The sequence below is a fragment of the Lagopus leucura genome, unplaced genomic scaffold (assembly GCF_019238085.1).
Source record: "Lagopus leucura isolate 7727_CA_CO unplaced genomic scaffold, USGS_WTPT01 Super-Scaffold_100050, whole genome shotgun sequence".
Classification (NCBI taxonomy): Eukaryota; Metazoa; Chordata; class Aves; order Galliformes; family Phasianidae; genus Lagopus; species Lagopus leucura.
Genome location: NW_024962296.1, coordinates 2,139,178 through 2,153,351, shown reverse-complemented (window position 1 = coordinate 2,153,351; position 14,174 = coordinate 2,139,178). Strand labels below are relative to the sequence as shown.

The 14,174-nt window shown below is 58.9% G+C and overlaps 2 protein-coding genes across 3 annotated transcripts in view; one reads left to right on the top strand and one right to left on the bottom strand.

Moving 5' to 3' along the window:
- RAD54L2 (RAD54 like 2) overlaps positions 1-1,661 on the bottom strand; it is a 63,377-nt gene extending 61,716 nt beyond the window's left edge. For both annotated transcript variants that reach the window (XM_042885415.1, XM_042885413.1), the window contains exon 1: positions 1,608-1,661. The gene's annotated coding sequence lies outside the window, so the exon portion shown is untranslated. The remainder of the gene's footprint in view (positions 1-1,607) is intronic.
- Positions 1,662-6,590: 4,929 nt separating this feature from the next.
- LOC122187688 (maestro heat-like repeat-containing protein family member 6) lies at positions 6,591-13,416 on the top strand. The gene is made up of 22 exons (XM_042885432.1): positions 6,591-6,612; positions 7,573-7,670; positions 7,852-7,968; positions 8,137-8,216; positions 8,344-8,464; positions 8,578-8,664; positions 8,919-9,023; positions 9,156-9,336; positions 9,421-9,530; positions 9,751-9,900; positions 10,043-10,197; positions 10,296-10,443; positions 10,662-10,840; positions 10,922-11,059; positions 11,222-11,336; positions 11,488-11,625; positions 11,789-11,965; positions 12,094-12,249; positions 12,429-12,530; positions 12,603-12,708; positions 12,801-12,860; positions 12,996-13,416. Exons 1-22 carry the CDS (start codon positions 6,591-6,593, stop codon positions 13,169-13,171), a joined length of 2,721 nt encoding a protein of 906 aa, XP_042741366.1. The 3' UTR covers positions 13,172-13,416.
- The last annotated feature ends 758 nt before the right edge of the window (positions 13,417-14,174 follow it).

Here is a 14,174-nt window from a genome sequence, read left to right as displayed (position 1 = left end):
TGACGTCAAGGAAAGGCTGATCCCTGCCAGGTCCGACACAGCCTGGGGCAGGGGCACAGAGCTGAATCTTTGTCTTCGGGGGGTTTCAGCTCCAAGGGAAGAAAGAAAAGCTGAACCCACTGCTGTGGGCTGTGCACACGTGCAGTCCCTCCTGGCCAGGATTAACACCATGACACCAACTTGGATTCCAGAGGGTGCTATCACAGCCTACTACAATTTCTCGATCGGATTATAACCTTTCAGATCCTCACCAAGGCAGAAGGCACATGGTTCGGTTCTTCTCAGAGCACACCGTGTTCCAGCTAAGGAGCTGCACTGCTCTCCAGTACCAAAACTGGAATTTGGACAGATTAGTGGGATGCAGAAGTTATCGATAACTGAGGTGTAGAACAAGGGGAGCACAGGGGCCAAATACTCAATTGACATCAGTGGAGAAAGTGGCATTTGGTGGGAGACAGAAAAGATTGCACACTACATCCACATCAGCTCTTCCTTAAAACGGCGAGCGTGTTTTCCTTAAGAATCTCACATTCAGCACCCTCCATTAACAAACAAGCCCCTCATGCTGGTGCTGAGAGGACCATGAGATAAAAGGCTGCACTGTTCACTCTGTGTACTTAAGATATACACCTTCATACCCGGGAAAGAAAGCACCCTTGCTCAACAAACAGGCCGTGTCGGAGCTCACTCAGACGCCCAGCATGGGCAGAGCAGGCTGTTTTGTTTTCATCCCTCTGCTGGACGCTACTGCCCCTAGAGTAGCACTACCAAAACAAAGGCTGTTTATTCTGAACTAATTGACTTTGTATCGAAGCAGACAGAGGGCTTTACGGCCCGTTCCTGGAGCCGGGGAGGGACGGAACCTCCGGCTCGGATCCCATGGGCTGAACGAGTATTCACCAAACATAGCACTTGGGTAACTCTGAGAACGCCCACCGCTACAATAAGACAAGATTACAAAGACGAGCAGAGGTGCACGCTAACACCTCCTCAGCATAAAAAGAGCTCCCGTCTTTTAAAGACTTTTTCAGCGACAAAGATTCCACAGCTGCACACAGACAGCCCCGGCCGAGAACTTTGGAAGCCTTCGTTTCGTACAGACGGACGGAGCAGCAGACCTGGGAATCGGGGGGAACGTGTCCGGTGCCGCAGCCGGGAGCGCTCGGACCACAAGCAGCGGGAGCGACCCCGAGGCTTATCAACGGAGGAAACGAGGGAGCCAGCCGGGCCCTCCCCCCCGAGCTCCCCAGCGCGCTCCGCGGCAGCACCGTTACGGCCGCGCCCCGGTCACGGCCCCGCGGGCAGCGCACGGCCCCGCTAGCGGCACGGGGGGCGGCCGCGGCCTCCCGGGGGCTCCCCGAGGCCCCACCCCCTCTTAGGCCCCGACCGGCGCCGCGCCCCGGGGATGCCGCCAGGGGAGAGCCGCGCCGGCTCGGCCCAGGGCGGGGGCTGCAGCCTCGGCCCCGCTCCCCGCCGCCCCCGGGCCCGCGGGGCGGGGCGGGCGGCTCTCCGCCGGTTCGACCCCCCCCCCCCCCCCCCCCCCCACCGCACCCCCCCACCCCCCCCGCGGCCTTCCGGCCCGCTCCCGGCGCGGCGTCGGCTCTCACCTCGGCGGGGGGGTGCGGGCCGGGGGCGCTGCGGGGCCCTGGAGCTGGCAGCCGCCCGCCTCCGTACCGGCCTCGGCGCTCAAGCGCCGCTCGGGAGCCGCATCGCACAGCGTCCGGCCGCGCGCTCCCCCGGGCAGCAACAGGCGCCTCCGCCGCAAAGGTTCCGCGGGGCGCAGAAAGGTTCCCTCCCGGCGCGGGGGGCGGAAAGCGGCCCCGGGGAGCTGCGCCTAGAGCTGCCCCTCTGCCCACGGCCACGGCCCAGGCTGCCAGAGCCCCTCCGTGCCCTTCGGCACCTCCGCGGATGGGGCACCCACAGCTCTGGGCAGCGGTGCCCGTGCCTCACCGCCAACAAAAGCTCCTTGTTCGTATCCGTTCTTCCCCCCGGTCACAAGCCAACCATTTGCTACTCACTGCTGTGAAAAGCAAGTTGCCCGTGCAGGACATCGCTGGTAAAGATCAGGGTGAAAAGTGAGCCCTCCCAAAGCAAGGAAATTAACCTAATGGTTCTGGGTGGGTTCGGTGCTTCTTTATCAGCAACATCAACAGCGGGAACGACTGCACCCTCAGCACATCTGTGTGTGACACCGAGCTGAGTGGCACAGCTGATGCAAAAGGAGGAAGGGATGCCATCCACAGGGACCTGGACAAACTTGAGAAGTGGGCACAAGTAAACCTAATGAGATTCAACAAGGGCAAGGTGCTGTACTTTGGGCTGGGGGCAATCCTAGATGTGAGCACAGAGTGGGAGAAGAACTTGAGAGCAGCCCTGCAGAAAAGGACGCGGGTGTCCTGGTGGACGAGAAGCTGCACACGAACCAGCAGTGTGTGCTCATAGCCCAGAGGGCCAACAGCATCCTGGGCTGCATCAACAGCGGGGGGCAGCAGGCAGGGAGGGGATTGTTCCACCTCTGCTTTGCCCTCATGAGGCCCCACCTGGAGCACTGTGTCCAGGCCTGGGGGCCACAGTAATGAGGGCTGTGGGCCAGAGGAGGCCACGAAGATGCTCAGCGGGCTGGAGCACCTCTCCTATGGGACAGGCTGAGGGAGATGGGGGTGATATGCACAGAGAAGAGAAGGCTCCAGGGAGACCTCACTGTGACCTTCCAGTACTTGAGGGGAGCTTTCATGTAGGAGGGAGAATGACTTCTTACACCGACTGACAGTAAAAGAGAAGAGGGAATGGCTTTAAACTACAAGAAGGGGGATTTAGGCGAGATATTAGGGGTAATTTTTTTTGCTCAGAGAGTGCTGAGGCACTGGCAGTGCTGCCCAGAACTGTGGGTGCCCATCCCTGGAGGTGCCCCAGGCAGCCAGCCCACAGCAGGGCGTTGGAGCTCAATGATCTCTAAGGTCCCCTCCAACCTCAGCCATTCCATGATTCTGTGGTTCCTATCAAACTGGACTGGAGGTCAAGTCCCTGGTTGTTCCCTGGGCCAGAGGCTGGCTACTGACCACAGGTGAAAGCCTGGTAGGTACAGAGAGCAGCATGCCCCCTGCCCCTCCCTTACGGACTTTGCTTGAGTGAATACCACTGCTCACCTGCAGTAGGCTTTGCACTGAGCTGGGCAGGCATACACACATGGGGAAATTTCCCTAGCTGGATGTTTGGGAAGACCACAGCAGAGGGATGCAGAGCACAGCTCCTGTTCCTTCACTAGGCCCCAGCTGCAGGCAGACACAGTTCCTCTAATCGCAGGGCCAACACGGTCCCTCTGGCTCTTGAGAACCCAAGGGAAGATCCATAAGATCCATAAAACAGATAATTTCCCACCTGACTTCTCATGCCAACATGCATGGAATCATGGCGAGTAGGAGCAGAACCAGGTCATTTTCCATCTGGGTCCAGCACCCCATGGCACCAGCACAAGTAGAGCTGATGAATATCCCACAACCTACACTCAGCCTCAGAAGTGCAAGGCAGCCACTGTATCAGTGCAGGAAAGGCCATTAGATTTGCAAGCAACAGCTTTACCCTCTGCTCTCTGTAAATGACCGTGTCACTGACAGTCTGAATTGTGTTCCGTGAGTTACATGGATTAGGAGCTGTTGAGGTCGTTTGTACAGTACCTCTTCCTGAGGTTTTTACAGCTTAACGGACAGGAAGCATTACTGGTGAGCATCCACTTCCTAATGATCTGCCCCAAATCTCCCCACCTTCCCTTTGTTCTGTTTTGTCCTACAGTCACTCTCAATTAACGGTGCAAAAAATAAAACAGATGTCATCCAGCCTTCCTAAGCTGCACATGCATTATTCATTGACATGCCCTAATTGCCTCTCATAACCACAAGCACTTCCACACATGGCTATGTCATTCTTGTCCAGCAGAGCCCAGTTTATAACATTTCAAGCTGCTTTGGGAGGGGTGCTCTCAAAGTCCTACCTTTCACAGCCCTTCTGCTCACAGCTCCAAATTAGATCTCAACACACAGAGTTCACAGGCCTTGGTTTCACATCCAGATGAAAGTGTCCATCAAGTACCTCTGCTGCACTGATGCTCAGCATCCTGAAAAGGAGACTCGCCCTGCTGTAGGCACTCAGCATTCTCTTTCCCACACATCTCCTAAACCTATTTACCATGCCACAGGTGAGAACCCTACGAAAGGTGCCACAGGAGAATGACATGACCCCATTAACCCCAGCTTTCCTTTCAGGCTTGGCCAAGGACATACCATGGATCTCAGAGAGAATGAGACACTGGAGAAGGGAAAGCAGGGAGTTTTGTTATGGGTAATCATTGCCTGAAACAGCCCAAGTTCTGCACGCAAGGCTCTGAACTACACCTGTCCAGGGAAGATTCAATGATGCAAGTAAGGAATTTAAGAACAAATGCAATCCCCTCTTAGAAAAGGTCACCCAGCTTTTCCTGGCAATCCCCACAGCAGGGATCCTCACTCAATCAGGGCTCACACTGCTTAGCCACCTCCTACAAGGACCATGAGATCAGCAGTAAACCCCCCTGCAGAGCACAGAAAGCTCAGACACCCCCTTCACAGGGGCAAAGCTAAAACTGCAGCTCCACTTCACCGCATCACTGACTTACCTGTGAAAATCCATTAGCAAATTCCCAGCAAGCCTCAAGGAAAAAAAAAACAACTGGGAAGTTAGGCAATTTCCTTCTTCTTCTGCTCTGCCACGATGAGAGGCAGTAGAGAAACTGAGCATTAAGCAAGCTAAGCACAGCCTTACAAGAAGGCATTACCATGCTACTACCTGCATGCCTCTGAATCCAATCTGAAAAACTAGCCCTCTACCTCTCAGAGGCAACTCTCTCCTTTTTTAAGCCCTCCTTCCCAGCCTGCTGATTACTGCAGGTGCAACAGGGAGCCAAACACGCCCACCCCACCCACCCACCCAAAATGCATTGACCCTTTTCGTGGCCCATGTGGTCCTTCTTCATCCCAGGACATTTCTCTCCGTACAAGAGGAGATTATAGGGCAAAAAATCACATCCTCACCTTCCTTAGTGGAAAATAAATCTTGTGGCTGGCCAGGACTGCCCTGTTCCCTGCGGTGCTTTGGAAGCTGCGAGGAAAAGGCACCACAGGGTCAGCCTTTATTGCAGGTGGTTCTTGGCTTGTCCTTAATGGAGACTCAACCCAATTTTTGCCACTCCAAAGAGACAGGGTGGCCCCACTACTGCAGGAGCAGCTGGGACACAGAGCTGGGCGAGACCGATGTCTGCTTTGCTTTTGTCTATAGCTAGTTCTGCTTTTCTTGGCATTGTTTTCTGGTCAAGAGCTCTTGTTAAGAGCCCAGCCCTGCCTGCCCCATGCACTCAGGCCTCCTGGCAGCTGCTGCTGCTCTGCCCCGTGTTTGCTCCTCTCTGGGGTTGAGGTTGTTGGATCCTACCCTCAGTTTGTTTGCTGGGGACGACCCTCTGGCTTTACCACAGAACATGTGTGCAGGATGGCTACAGAACAGCCACAAACCATGAACCCTTATTGGGTTCAGTGAAGCCTCTCTGCTATGGTTGCTTCACAACTGCACTCCTGTCAGCAGCAGTTAGAGATGAAAGTAACTGTACTAATGGCAGAGATTGATGTACTTAAGATCCACAACACATTGTGCTCTACCATCCTGGCATACCCTGTGTTTGGGAAAGGGTCTTCATAGCACAGCTAGCCCTGCTTCTTCAGTGGCCAATTGGGAGCATTGAATTGCATGAATGAAAGAGATCATCGCTAGGCTGCCTGTCTGCATAAAGTGGGAAGCAACATGAACATGTTAACTCATTCCCCTGTATGGCTGGAGCCTGGGCCAGGAGAGACTTGTGTGCTCGAATCCAGCACAACCTGGGCAGCTGGGCTGTGGCAGGGAGGGGAGAAAGACAATGGATTCCATGGGCTGAGCAATTAGTTTTTGAGAGCTGCTGTTTACAGATCAGGAAAGCAGTTAAGGTGATAAGAAACATGTTGGAAGCTCCTTGGGAACTGTGCAGCATTCCCTTTCAGACGCTACCAAAGGATTATGAACCATCAAACAGTGGCTTTTTATTTAATAGTCCAGGAACAGGAACATGTGTTCAGAGAGCGGGACTCAGAACCTTCCCATTCCGCAGCCAAACTGCCCACACCCGTGGTGGTGGATTGTTACGGGTGGCTGAACCTGTAAGCAGGGTGAGGTACGAGGAGGGCACTAAAGAAGAACCACAGAAGGGACAGAAATCAGGGAACGCTCAGAACTGCGCCCGCAGAGTGCTAGAACTCAGCAACCAAATAACTGGAGAGAAGTGCATCCAGACAAGCTCGCACATACCTGCCAAGAGCTTCTGTGGACACAGCAATCCTGGTGTGCTCGGACAGGGGGTCAGAACTGGACAGGACCTGGGGCTGAGGGCTGCAGCAGGATGTGGCAGCCCTCATTGCTCCTTTGCACTACTGCTTGCTCCACAGGGGTGAAGAGGAATCGCAGGGAAGGCTCTCCCACTTCCATGGATTCCCAGAAGACCGCCGGACAGAGTGGCATTTCTGAGTGCCAGCGCTATGCTCTCAGCTCTGCTGGGAGGTGAGTGTGAGGCAGGGAAATGCTGCCGGGCTCTTTTCCAGGGTGTTTTGATGTTATCGGGAGATCTGTGTACCTCACAGGTCATTGCAGGAGAATTGCAAAGCTCTTCAGCCGTTTCAGGCTGGAGATCTGTTCCACAGATTACACAAAGTTGTCTTTCTCAGTCATTTTCCCTTTTATTAATCGCATTTAACTAGTCCACAGCTTGAAAACAGCTTGTGTGCAGTGCGGGCACAGAGCTCAGCAAAGGTGGACTGCCTGTCGCCAATGCTGGCATGAGGAGGAGATGGCTGCACTCCTGAGAGGGGCTTGGGACAGCAGTGCTTTCAGCAGTGCCCCACCACCCAGCAGCCACAGATGGGCTGAGAGCCCTGAGCAGGACTCGCAGACCCAGACACTGCAGCTGTGGCACAGGCACAGGGCGAAGTCGAGCGCTCCTTCCAGACAAAACTGCCTGGGGTCAAGGATGGCCATAGGCCACAGCGGGGAGAAGAGAATGCTCTGCATGGCAGCAGGGCAGGCAGCACAGCAGTGCCCCGACACTGCTGGGCCCTGTGGGGCTACTGCAGGCTGCCAGGCTGCTCTCTTCTGCAGAAGCCCAGCTGAGCCTGCCTGCCAAGCAATTCTCTGCAGACTGGGCCCTGCCTGGCACCAGAATTGAGATCTGGGGATCCAGAGTGGGGTTGGCACCAAGAGGCCGGGGTGTGAAGGGAGGCTGCGGGCAGCTAGGGCAGGGGGAGTCCTTCGGTATGTGCAGGGGCATCTGCAGGCCCATACTGGAACCTCTGGGTGGTGTGGGGCACCCACAGGGCTGGAGGGGTTATGGGCAAGAGGACAGGTCCTGAGTGGGACTGGGGCAGGGCACAGTGATGCAACATCCCTGCTCTGTCATTGTGGGCCTTGCCACATTAAGGAAAGGCTGGAGCAGGAGCCATACCTGCCGCTGTTCTCTCACTGCAGGATGCAACAGAGACTCCCAAGCCAACCTGAAAAAGCCTGGTCGGAGAGGCCTGGGGCACTGTGCACCCCCAGAGCCCCGCAGGGGCTCTCAGGCTCAAGTGAGCATCCTTCTGCCTCCATCGTGTCACCACAGGAGGAGGATCCCCTGAGCTGTATCCGTGCCGGCTGCACACGCAGACCCCAGGTAGCAAGCACTCTGTGCTTCCCTGGCTGCCCCTGCCCGGCCGTGCCCAGCTGGTGCCCTGATGCCAGCACCCGTAACTCCTCTCCCTGTCTCAGACAGAGTCACAGAAGCTGAGCTTTCTGGCCTCCGTCCGTGCTGTCTGCGAAGCGGAGGACTGCGGTGCCCATTACCGGCTGTGCGTCTGCCCTCTGGAGGTGGCGCAGTGCATTGAGGTAAGGGGAGCACCGCAGGGCCGGGCGGTGGGCACAGCCCTTCCCACCGCGGGGTCGCTGGGGAGCCCCAGGAGCTGGGAGGGGTGCTGGGATGGGGTGCCGGGGCTCCGTCTGCCAAGCAGGGCGCGCCGCGCCGTCCCGTCCCTTCCCGTCCCACCGTGCCCTCAGGCGCTGCTGCAGGAGGAGCCCGCCGAGCGCCTGGACACGGAGCTGCGGCAGCAGGCCATGAGCGCCGTCGCCGCCATGAGGTATCGCCCAGCCCAGCGCCGGCCAGCGTGGTGGCACCGGTCCCGGCCGGGGGCCCTGAGCGGGGCAGGCAGCGGGGCGCAGGGTGCCGAGCGGAGCATCGCGCCTCCGCCCTCTCTCCCCTTACAGCAGCGCGTGGCCGCTTCCGGAGGAGCGGAAGAGCGGCCTCCTGCGTGCCTGCCTCAGCAGCGTCCTCCGCCTCCCTCGCCACGAGGACGCGAAGGACCTGGACGCTGCGCTCTACACGGAGGTGCGCACGGGCTGGGCCCTGGGGACGCGTCCTGGGCACCGCCGCCGGGATGCCGCTCTGCTGCCAGCAGGACGCAGCAGGGACGGCCGCCCTGACCGCCGTCCTCCTTGCAGACCATGGAAGCCCTGCACCGCCTGCTGCAGGGGCTGGTGGGCAGCGCAGGCACCTCTGTCCTCATGGAGCTGCAGAACATCTTGGAGGTCTGGCTGCGGCAAGGCTGGGATTTGCCGTAAAGGGGGGATCCACGCGAGATCTCCCCAGGGCCAGCTGCGGGCAGGGGGTGCCGGCCCAAGACCGGCCCTTGTGGGGTCAGAGGGGTGGGTGGAGATCGGCGGGAAGTCGGCGGGGCCGGAGCAGGACAGGGACGGAACACCCACCTCCACTGCAGCTGGGGAGCGAGAAGAAGGACGAGCGCCCCGTGCTGTGGGCACACCGGCAGCTTTTCTCTCCACAGCTCCTGCTGCCCTTCACCACGTGCCAGCTGGCGGCCGTGGAGGAGAGGGCCGTGGCGTGCATTGGCAGGCTGCTCGCCTTCAGCAACACCTGCTCCTTGCCCAAGGTAGGGAGCACACAGCTCCAGCACCCCATCCTGTCTAGCCAGCTGGAGCCCACCTGTCTCCAGGCCTGCACAGAGCTGGGCTGGGCCCTGCTGCTCTGCTCAGCTGTGCATCTCTGCTGTGTCTCTCCCCAGGTGTGCTCCTGCTTCATGGGAGCTGTGGTGCTCCGGCATCACTGCACAGAGAACCAACGCTTCCCTGTGCTGGGGAAGCTGGCTGAACACCTCATCCATGGAGCTGCAGCACAGGATGAGGGGACCAGAGATGAGGCGATGAAGGCTATCCGTCAGCTTTTCATTTTCATCGCCTCCCAGAGTGAGAGGAGTTGTGTTGGGCCACGTCCCTGCAGACCCTCAGGAGCCCAGGCCCCTCACTGACATTGTTTCCGCTCCTCTCCAGGAATGTGGCTGTGGCAGAAGGATCCCAAGAACTCACAACTTTGGGAGTGCCAGCAAATTTTGCTCCACCAGGAGGTTTCCCAAGAGAACCGAGCCAGAAATATCTTTGAGGTACAAAGAGCAAACCCTGAGCCCACAGGAGAACCCAGGCCTGCAGTGACAGGAAGAGTGCAGGCACTGTCCCCCAGCAGCCCTGGTGCCCGCGGGGCCCTCACGCTCTGTACCCCAGGCATCACCCAGCCCAGCCCCTGCTCCCAGCTCTCCTGAGGCGCCCGCACAGCCAAGCAGCCCTGCAGGGGGTGAGTCGTCCCTCCTCCCCTTTCTCCCACAGATGTTCCTGAAATACCTTCAGTACCCTGAAAGGGTGAGCATCTTCCTCACAGCCATTGAGAGCATGACAGCGCCGAGCCTCCACAGCACCGAGCTGGCTGCCCACATGGTGGATGTGCTGGCAGCAGAGGCTCGCTTCCCTCCAGGGCAGGTGGGAACCTGCGGCTGCCACAGCTCCCGCCCTCGGGGCTCTGCCCCATCCCTGGCACCGCGTTTGGCCAGCAGGCAGCAGAGGGGACGGCGGCAGGGCCCTGCTCCAGTGCCTTTCCATTCTCACGTGTGTCCCCCTCCAGGTGCGAAAGATTGTGAAGACGATCTACGGCAGCCTGCCTTCCATCGAAGCTGAGCCGGCTCTCGAAAGCCTGGGCAGGGCCCTGCTCGTGCTGGCCGGCAAACACCCGAGGGAGATGGTTAGCAGCCTGCTGGGCTGCTCCCCCACCTGCACCAGGTCCGGGGCCCACAGCCCTCAGGGCTCCTCTCCCCTCCCCGCCCCACGGCCGTCAGCCAGGCGGGGGCAGCCACGCTGACAGCCCTGGGGACCCGCAGTGTCACCGTCACCATGTGGAGGGAAATGCTCTCGGAGCCCTCAGCTGTGGAGAAGGTGCTGCAGGAGCTGCTCCAAGCGCTCACAAACCATTCTCTGCGACACACATCCCCATCCATCGAGGACTGGCCACGTGTCCTCGCTCTAGCTGTGAGTTCCTCACTCACCCAGCTCAGCCTGAGTCCTCGCTACCCTTCCCTGTCCACTCCCAAGCCTGGTTTCTGCCCTGGGGCACTGGAACACACTCCTAGACCTGCCTGGTGCTCTGGGGGTGTCCCTCTCCATCTGTCCCTCCATTCCCACACCTCTTGAGGTGGGCTGGAAACCTGGGGGATGGGAAAAGGACAGCGTCTGGGTGCTTTCAGCAGGCAGCGAGGACCATCCCTGAGATACTCCAGCTGCCTCTTGTCATGAAGGAGGCCGAGGCCATTTTCCCCCAGCTCTTCCTGGCCCTCCTCCTGCAAGTGTCCTTCACCACGGAGCTGACACTGCAGGAGGTGGGAATCTTCTGGGAGGAGCACCGGCAGCACCAGCTCACTCCCATCAGGTGCCACATCCCCGTCCCCCCGCTGCACCAGGACCCGGTGCTGGGGCTCCCAATGCGACTCGCACCCTTCTCCACCTGCAGGTCCGCGGTGCAGGCCTTGAAGGTGCTGCTCTGCAGCGTGGGCCTCCAGAGGCAGATGGAGGCCATCCAGGAGCAGGGGGGCTGGGACGCGCTTCTCAGCACCGTCACCCACCTCCAGGGCGTGCAGGTGGTGGCCAGGTGAGAGCCCTTCCTTGTGGTGATGGGGAGTCCCCAGCTCTCAGACAAAGTGCTGCCACAGCACACAGCCTGTGGCCCCTGGGGCACTGTGGCAGCAGAGCACGGCCAGGAGAGCTGTGCCCGCCCGGCTCAGGGCTGATGGTGCCTTCTTATCCCCGCCAGGGTGATGAGGGAACTGCCTGGTGCTCTGCGTGACCCCATCTTCCATCAGCTGGTTGAGCTGCTTAGCACCAAGCTCTGCTCCTGGGAGATGGTGGCCATAGTCTTCCTCGTTGAGGTGAGCAGCAGCTGCAGAAGCAGTGAACGTGGAGCTGCGGGACCTCCACACCAACCCTGCTGCCTCCCTCGGGGCCAGGCCTGGCCGTGCCCTGCTGTCCTTGCCCCGAGCTGGTGGTAGGACTCAGCACTAAGAGCCGCGTGTGTTGCAGATGCTGGAGTGCGTGGACCCCAGTGAAGAGCTGCACCGCGTCGTGAGCCTCTTCAACACCTGTCTGCAGAGCCAGAGCGTGGGCACACAGCAGCTGGTGCTCAGGAGCATCCTGGAGCTCAGCAAGAGGCCGGACGTGGTGAGCAGGAGCAGCTCTCTGCCCATCAGCTGCCTGCTGCCCCGGGGCTGTGTGGGACCACCCTGCCTGCCGGCGCCGTGCCACGATGACAAGCCAGTAGGGAGGCTGCAGCTGGAGCCGTTCTGCCCCAGCAATGGTCTCTGTTGGGCTGTTTTTCCCGCAGGCGAGGAAAATGCTCAGCCTGCTGCCGTGCATCATGGAGCAGCTACAGGATGCAGACAGCGGCGCCCGCGCCGTGGCCCTGCCAGTGCTCAGCACCCTGCTGCGGCTCCTGGAGAGGGGGAAGCTCAGCCTCGTGGCTCTGGAGCTGGCCGGCAATCTCCCAGCGCTTTTTGAGGACGTAAGGGGAGCAGGGAGCCCAGCTTGCTAGGGATGTGGCCGGGCCCCCAGTGTCCCCACGCTGGCGGTGCTGGCCCTGCTCACAGTAGACTTGGAGCTGACATTTACATCCTTCCTTCCTCCTCGCAGGAGTCCGGCACGGTGCGCCAGCTCTCCATGCACCTCTTCCTTGACACGCTGAGCTTTGTGGAGGGCAGAGAGAAGAGGAAGATGCGGAAGGAGGTGTACAGGAGCCTGGTCCCGCTGTATCTGCACCTGCACGACGAGGAAGAGAGCGTGGCCAAGGTGGGAACTGCGTTCATTTGGGGGGGGGCGGCGCTGCCCCTGCGGTGCCCCCCAAACACAGGGGTGCTGCAGCCCACGGCAGCGTCAGCCCTGCAGCTGCATCCCCCCTGCGGAGGGGCTGCGAGGATCACGGGCTCTGCCTCTGCTCGGACTGCAGTGGCATCTCAGCCGTTTGGCAGGCCTCCCAGAAAGCCTTCCTTGGTGCCACACGGTTCCTGCGCTGGAGGCGGCTGCAGCGCCTGGCAGAGGTGGCACAGTTCTGGCAGATCGGCGAGTGCCTGGTGCGCGCATTCCCACAGCCCAGGACAGGCTCAGTTCTGCTCCGCGCTGACTCCGTGCCCTTTTCTCTCCAGCTGGTGGAGAGGAGGAAGAGCGCAGCGCAGGACTACCTGGGCCAGAGCCTGCTCTACCTACAGAGCCCGCAGGAGCCCCTGCGGCGGGAGGCCGTGAGGTTCATCGGTGAGCCACGAGACTGAGCTTCCCCTGTGCCCGGCCCTCCATGCTGCACCCAGGGAGCAGCCGGGGTTGCTGATGGGGTTTTATGTTACCAGGACTCTTAGGGCAGCACAAGAGGGATCAGCAGCAGGCTGAGAGAGAGAACATCTACCAGGGTGAGCCAGGGAGTGGGATGTTGGGGCAGCAGGCAGGTGACATGCCTGTCTCCTGCTCCCTTCTGCTGGTGAGGAGAGCTGGGCGTCCTGCAGGTACACGGCTATCATAGAGCCTCTGTTCCTCTGTTATCTCAGGCCTTCACAGTGTGCTGCGAGACCCCAGTGGATCCATATCTTTGCAGTCCCTTCAGACGGCATGGATCCTGAGAGAAACAGGGCCACCACCACCGTCAGGCTTCGGCTTTTGGCAGCTTTTCTCCAGGCTCCACAGTGTGTGGCACTGGTGGCGCTCCTCACAGGCAGACAGCTGAGCGCCCTGGAAATCTCCTGGCATCTCCTCCTGCCCTCTGCTCAGCCCTGCTCCTTACGCATCTCCTGCTCAGCTCTGCTCCTCGTGCATCTCCTCCCACCGGCTGCTCAGCTCTGCTCCTTGTGCATCTTCTCCTGCGCTGGCTCAGTTCGTGAGCCTGAAGCTCAGGGTTGTGCAAATCAGGCTTTGACCGTTAAAAACAGAGATGGAGGTTTAGGCAATAAAACAACAGCTTTGGATGCCCCAGAGTGATGGTTTGAGCTCTCAAAATGGCAGTTTGATCCCCAAAAGAGACTTTGAGCCTTAAGAATCAGGCTTTGGCCCCCAACATGCAACTTCAGGCCCTCAAAAAGGGGGCTTGAGGCCACTTAGGACATGCTGGGTCTGAAAAGAATGAGAACCAAGAATGGTTCTCTGAACTCAAAGCAGCAGCTTTGGTCTTACAGGAGAGACACTGGGCACTACAGAAGAGGCTCAGAGCACTACAACCATGACTTTGGGTCTGCAAAAAAAGCTATTTGGAGACTGAGAAGAGGCTTTGTGTCCCAGAGACTATGGTCTGCACCTCAACGTGTAGCCTTAGCCCTTAGAACCGAGTATCTGGACTCTCCACCTCGGGGCGGATCCCCCAAATGATGCTTTGATCCCTGAAATTGGGTGTTTGGTTCTCTGAAAGGAGGCTTTTGGCCCTAAACTTCAGGCTCCTAGGAGGAGGATTTGGGAGCTCAGAAAACAAAAAAAAAAACCAAACAAAAAAAAGAGTTTTCCTCTTGAAGAAAGCACTGGGAGCCTCAGAATGTGGTTCTACATCTTAAAATGAAATGGTGGGTCTTAAAACTAAAACTAAGACACTGTACCGTGAAGATGACAGCCTGGGACGTCCAAAGGAGCACGTAAACAATACAGTGACATCTTTGGATCCAAAACAGAGGCTCAGGGCCCTGATGGACAAGGATTCTGTAATGAAAAAGGAGACCCTGAGCCCAAAACCTGAAGGTTTAGGT

Bases quoted from the DNA above. Each gene is read 5' to 3' on its own strand.
- LOC122187688 (XM_042885432.1), top strand. From the start codon at position 6,591: ATGCTCTCAGCTCTGCTGGGAG. The intron at 10,444-10,661 runs GTGAGTTCCTCA...TGCTTTCAGCAG, and splicing joins CACGTGTCCTCGCTCTAGCT to GCAGCGAGGACCATCCCTGA. The intron at 12,250-12,428 runs GTGGGAACTGCG...GCCGTTTGGCAG, and splicing joins AGGAAGAGAGCGTGGCCAAG to GCCTCCCAGAAAGCCTTCCT.